This window comes from Eschscholzia californica, unplaced genomic scaffold, assembly GCF_041429995.1.
Source record: "Eschscholzia californica isolate CP2 unplaced genomic scaffold, dmEscCali1.0.p SCAF_2, whole genome shotgun sequence".
NCBI lineage: Eukaryota > Viridiplantae > Streptophyta > Magnoliopsida > Ranunculales > Papaveraceae > Eschscholzia > Eschscholzia californica.
In genome coordinates, this window is record NW_028238309.1 from 28,377,447 (window position 1) to 28,383,662 (window position 6,216).

General features: G+C 35.0%; 2 protein-coding genes across 2 annotated transcripts; both read right to left on the reverse strand.

Annotated features, from left to right (window-relative positions):
• Positions 1–586: 586 nt before the first annotated feature.
• LOC147557255 (uncharacterized) lies at positions 587–1,846 on the reverse strand. Its single transcript, XM_086658788.1, has 3 exons — positions 1,081–1,846; positions 841–957; positions 587–753 (listed from the first exon to the last, which is right to left on the reverse strand). The coding sequence occupies exons 1-3, from the start codon at positions 1,844–1,846 to the stop codon at positions 587–589; spliced, it is 1,050 nt and encodes a 349-aa protein (XP_086514914.1).
• Positions 1,847–4,309: 2,463 nt separating this feature from the next.
• Positions 4,310–5,867, reverse strand: OFP5 (ovate family protein 5). Its single transcript, XM_086663817.1, is given in 2 exon segments — positions 4,310–4,460; positions 4,463–5,867. Coding segments are annotated over 2 exon segments (1,212 nt in total). The 5' UTR covers positions 5,628–5,867; the 3' UTR covers positions 4,310–4,413.
• Positions 5,868–6,216: the final 349 nt, after the last annotated feature.

Here is a 6,216-nt window from a genome sequence, read left to right on the forward strand (position 1 = left end):
ATAAAACTTCTAGTTTATGACAACATAAGATTCAGCCGTTTTTATCCTTGTAATATACAATCCTGATGAGAGAGTTGCCAATCTCTCGAGATCATGCTTCTGGCCTGAAGCAGTTGAAGTAATATATAAATATTCTTCATTATTTTCATCTCTAGTCTCAAGGTGATAACCATTTCGACGTATGTCTTTGAAACTTAACAGATTCTTCAAAGATCTGTTCGAATACAAGGCATCTTCAATGGTTAACTTCGTACCACTTGGTAATATTATAATTGCTCTGCCAGAGCCGTCAATGAGACTAGATGAACCAGCGATAGTAATCGCATTAGCCTTAAACAATTTTAGAGTCAAGAAGTACTTTTTACTTCGAAAGATGGAATTCGTGGTTCCACTGTCTGCCAGACAAATATCTTCATCATCTCTCAAAAATGTACTTCTAGAATTCATACCTTAACGAACATAAAAATAAACATAAGATACCGATAGAAAACATGTAAATTTTATATATTATATTGCTATACAATATTCAAAAGTAACATATTAATATAATACAAAACTTATAACAACTGGAAATATTATAAAAACACTACTGAGGAGAGTTATGAATTCGATCAATCATATCGTCAAACTCATCATAGAGTAATTGATCAAACTCATTACAAGTAAGATTTTCATATTCACTACCATAGATATCATTTTCTTTGATGGGGGGTTGCATCACCGATGCGTCTCTATTCAGATTAATGCCATAATCTGTTATTTTTTACTCGGTCCTGACTTCAGTAAGATGTATTTCTACATCGTTGGTAAAATAGTCAGATACATCCAATCTTGTGTTACATGAAGAATCATTGATTTCCATATGATTTGTTTCTACATTGGCAGTTCGTTTCTTCAAGGATGCTTGATAAAGATCTACTAGATGTTTAACAGTCCTACATGTTCTCTGCCAGTGCCCTGTCATACCCCATTTAAAACAGGGTTGATTCTTCATTTCAGAAGGTTCATTTGCCACCTTCTTCCCTTTATTTTGCCGATTATACGGCTTGTATCTGTTAGCCGAGTTATTTGTCTACCGACCTCGACCATAGCCACGGCCGCGACCTCTAGAACGGTAACCACCGCTTCTGTTATCTTTATTTTGATCGTCACCACGATCATGTTCCTCTGAATTCTTATTGTGGTAGTTGCCACGACCACGACCCTTTTGGTTACGTTCTCGTCTTTCAGTAGAGACGGATGTGGAATATGTTTCGGAAAAGTTAGTGTATCCAGTTGGACGGACTTCTGTATTTTTCATAATTACTTCTCTATTTTGTTCTGCAACTAGAAGGCATGAAATTAAATCCGAATGACATTTAAAATTCATGTTTCTATATTGTTCTTGCAAATTCCAATTAGAAGCATGAAAGGTTGAAAATGTTTTCTCTAGCATTTGTTCTTCACTGACAGAAAAACCACAATGTGCCAATTTTGTCGTTATTTTAAACAGAACAGAACTATACTCAGAAACAGTTTTATAATCCTGTAGTCTAAGGTGGAGCCAGTCATTTAGGGCCTTAGGAAGGATAATTCTTTTTAAATGATCAAAACGTTTCTTTAAACCAATCCATAATAACAGAGGGTCTCTCGTATTTAAATATTCCGACTTTAAGTCTTCACATAGATGGTGTCGGATAAAATTCAGTGCAGCCGCACGATTCTGAGAAGTTTCATTATTACCCTCTGCTATGGTTTTCTTTAGATTTCTTTCCTCTAAATGAGATTCAACTTCAAGAGCCCAATTGATATAGTTCCTTCCTGTAAGGTCTAGAACTGCAAAATTTATATTGGTTAGATTCGACATTTAAAATGTAATAACACAACTTACTTTGATTTTCAGATGGTCTTCAAGACATCTCTCGTTTATAACTGAAACTCTTTACCCACTTATAGAAACGATCGTGCTGATAACGTATTATGTTGCAATCCCTCTTGGTAATAGTTATTGTTGTAAATAAGAACCCAAACTAAATTCAATTATATGAAAAGTATAAGAGGATAAAAGTTATTGATGCACCAAAGAAACTGTATTGTATTCAAAGCCTATTTCTCATTGTTCAAAATGTTACACCAAGTGAGGGTATAAATACCCAAGTAAGAGAACAGTGAAGGCTCCACGTAACCCATGTATGTGTACACAATATGACTGTTTGTCTTGGTGAGATGGCACCTCACCCTTGCATGTGAAAATGGATAGAACTATTTTCTCCTGCAGGCACTTCATAGCTTAACACTTAAGTAAGTTTTATGTGGGCACCACATAAAACTCATAGCAGCTCCAGGAGAGTTTATGGGCATCCACATATATCCTTACAACAAGATGGCCGTTTATAGAACTTCTACTCAAATTTTCCCACACCATACCAAACAGTAAAAGATGAATCTTCTTCTAAGAAAAATTTTGTTTTCTTTTCAACAAGATAAAAAATGACTTTCTCAATCCTATTCTCTCACATAACAAGAAGACCCTGCCAACAACTGGTAGTCCAGTTAGTTAGTGCATTTCTCTACAATGCAGAGGTCCTAGGTTCGATCCAGGGCCGTGGATGGGCCAGTGCGGGCAGGGGCCCGCACTGGGCCCCCCACAAAAACAGGGCCTCTTTTGAATTTCAAACCTCAGTACTCAACGGATATATTTTTAACATCCCAACCTTTAGCAGGAAGGAAGCAGTAGCTGAGTTGGTGCCGTGGTTTTGTGTTGCTTGTGATGCTTCGGTTGGCAGGGGTTCGAACCCCAGTTCCAGCAACTCTATTTTTAATGCTGGGCCCTTTATGTAAATTAGGATAGTTTAGTTGGTTCATTAGGGGGTAGCAAAATAAGATTTTTTGGATTGAATTTCTTCCCTACCTATTTTATTCCAACATAGTTCTTGTTTTTATTGAATTTAAATCAAATAATGATTGAGCCATCTTATTTCTTGAACTTGACACAATCTCTAAACAAATACACATTTAGCAAGCAATAGTTTGTCAAATAGAATTTCAATTTATAAAACTTTTGAGATTATATATCCTCTTAAATCTTATTTATGTATATTAGTTTTTCGACCAATTTTCACTATATTTTGTTTCCTAGTTTAAAAGTTTAGTAACTTAGTTGTTTGCATAAAAGAGAAATTTACTTGAATAAGTGTTCAGGTAATAATTTATAAACCTCAAATATTGAATTTCGATTCATTCATAATTTGAATAAATTAGGTTTTTTATTTTTTTTGTTGATTCTTTTTATTTATTTATTGACATAAAAAAATTTAGTTTTATACTTTAGTATAAGAGGGCCTCGCCAAAAATTTGGCACAGGGCCCCCAAATCCTCAGCCACGGCCCTGGTTCGATCCACTAAAAGTGTAAATCCCGGAATATTGGACTTGGATCATAATAAGTATATATTATGTAATAAATTTGTCGGACTTTAGGCCTTTTTCATTTATTGGTTTAACTTAGGCGGTTATCAAGCTTATCACATCTTCGCGATGTATCAATGCATAGTAACGACTAACGTAGAAACGTAGTCGATTTCTCAAAAAAAACAAGAAGACCCTAAGAGAAAACAATAATCCTAGAACCTGCAATTATTCTTTACAAAAAAAGAATTTATTATTAGAGATATTTTTGGGATGGAAAAATACAAAATAACATGAAATATAATAAAGATAATATTCATAAATTAGATAGAATTAATCATAATAATGTGCCACTTCTACTTAGAAAATTCATCAATTCTTCATACTTATTATGTATAATATTTTGACTCAACTAATCATTTTCCTATTTTGTTTCGTATTATAAAAGAAAACACTATTTGCCACAAAGTTGTAGTTGACACAAGCTCAATGTTGACGTCACCGGCTCACATTAGTCAGACCATGTACTAGACTGAGAAATGGCTTGACAATGTAAACTGGCCTGACCATCAACCTTCCCCTGGTCGGCCACTATTTTGGGGCCAACTATCATTTTTCATACAACTCTGACCTTAAGAGCCGTTTTCTACTGATTTACAGATCAGTTAGTGAAACCCTCATCTCCCACCCCCAAGACCCAAGTTGTTTGTGACTCAGTTAATGCTGAATTTGTCCCCTGATTTATTTACTTACCCATCTCATGTTTAGGTTTAATCTCTCCCTCATTACTATAGAAGAAGAACAAAAAGTTTATGCTGAAATTGGGTATGCTTTTGAAATAGGAATGTGATTTCATAAACAACGGCGATGCTATGCCCGACACGAGTCATGGTAGGCACATCAAGCGGGCCGGGATTCGGCTGGACTTGTGCGCATAGTGTCATTCTCCTTCCTAAAAACTGCTTAAATGATGTCATTTGTCATTTTTCATGAAAGTAAATATGATCATTAATCCAAGCTCAATTTAGTTAACCAGAATAAATATGATCAAAAGTTTCTACTTGATACTGGAGTGGTTTAAATCATACCATACCTGCTTAAAGACCTCAATAATAATATCATGGTACTCCTCAGAATTCAAAGATAAATAACAAACCAAGAGTTCTTCGAGTTCTTCGGGTTGTTCGATCTGGTTCTCAATTATCATCTCCGCCATTGAATCTCTAAAATCCTTTTGCGGATCATACGAGCATTTCACCATTGCATAACTCTTTAAATCTGGTTTAGCTTCTTTTCTTACGCATCCTCCTTTCTTTTTGTTCTTCATTTTTGCCTTCTTCATGTCTTCTAAAGCTCTAATTTTAAAAGTTTCGATCTTTTTAGGTGTTCTTGGTGAGGTTACTCTAATTCTAGACCTCTGCTTCAATCTTCTATGTTCTTCTCCATTTTGATCAATCAATCTTCTCTGTTTCTTATTTTTTGACATTATTTCCTTAACCTTTGATTCTTTAGCTGCGTTTCGCTCTAAATCATCGAATTCTTCTAAACTTCTACCTGTTCTCTTTGAGTCTGAAGCTAAAAATTCCTGATCTCCTCCGCTAATTGTTCTTCCTTGAGTACAATTTGAGGAAGAGACATAATGAGATTTCCTCGAACAAGAAGCGACCGAACTGCAGTATTCTTTCTTAACTGTCTGCATTATTTCTTCATTCATCTCTCTGCCATAATCTGAAATCACATTTTTCAAATTTCTTCCATAAGTTCTTTTCGATTTGCCACGAAATACTTTTCGACTTTCTCGGATTCTCCTTCTTGGTGTTTGATTCACAATCTCCTCTTTCTCTCCTAAAACTCTCATCTTTTTAATATCAGAAACCATATTAGTAAAACTTTTAATATCTTCTTTACCTTTGTTTATGCAATTTTGGTCATTCGAGATCGAATAATCATCAAGCTTATCATTATAATCATCTTCTTCAGAATCATATAAAGCACTTGTATAAGTCTTACCACCTTCAAAACTTTCTCCTCCAAAAGAAAGTCTCCAGTACCCCTCATCATCATCATCGTCAATATCTCCTTCGTAAAATCTACATGAACTAAATTTAGTATCTTTCTTGGTTTTTGTAGGTTGGGTTTTTGATTTCCCACCTATATGCTTGATTTTTGCTAGCCAAGAGGTTGGAAAAACTTGGGGAAGTAACGAAAAATATTGTTGTGAATTCTTTCTTCCCCATTTCATGTTTTTTGTTTCCTATCACATAATGGATTTTGAGTAATTAAAATGGCCAACAAGAGACAGTGGATGGTTGGTTTTTTTTGGTAGAGAGATAAGGTCTTCTCTGTAAACTGTAGAGAGAGAGAGGGAGATAGTGGTTTGTGAGTATAAAATTTAAGGGAGAGTAGATGAGTATCGGTTAAGAGAAGCAGTTAGGTTGGATGGTTAATATAAAGAGGACGTGGGTTTTTTTTGATGAGATAGTAGAGGACGTGGGTTGGTTTCATATATTGATTTGTGCCATTCAAAAGAAACCCCGCCTTAACAACGTTAGCGCCTTAAATCTTGTGACCACTTTTCTTCACTTTCCATTGCTTTAGTGGGAGAGATAGGTAGAGAAGAGTCTTCTTGTAGATGTGCGGGTCCCTTTCTTTTGCTTTTTCAAATTGTGTACTTTTGATGTTCCCTTCTTATGGAAGTGCCACGTAGCAATTTCTGTGGGTCCCCTTAATTGTAATATGGGTCATATTTACCGGACAAGATATTTACAAATTTACCGCATGGTCAAATAATTATTAATATTAAATATTAATAATAACTAAAAAAACAAGCA

What these genes read in the sequence shown, in the direction of transcription:
- LOC147557255 (XM_086658788.1), bottom strand. Translation starts at nt 1,846, where the DNA reads ATGTCGAATCTAACCAATATAAATTTTGCAGTTCTAGACCTTACAGGA. An exon ending in CGGCCGTGGCTATGGTCGAG is followed by an intron (nt 958 to 1,080) that starts GTCGGTAGACAA and finishes GGGGTATGACAG; the next exon opens with GGCACTGGCAGAGAACATGT. An exon ending in GGAAATCAATGATTCTTCAT is followed by an intron (nt 754 to 840) that starts GTAACACAAGAT and finishes AAAAAATAACAG; the next exon opens with ATTATGGCATTAATCTGAAT.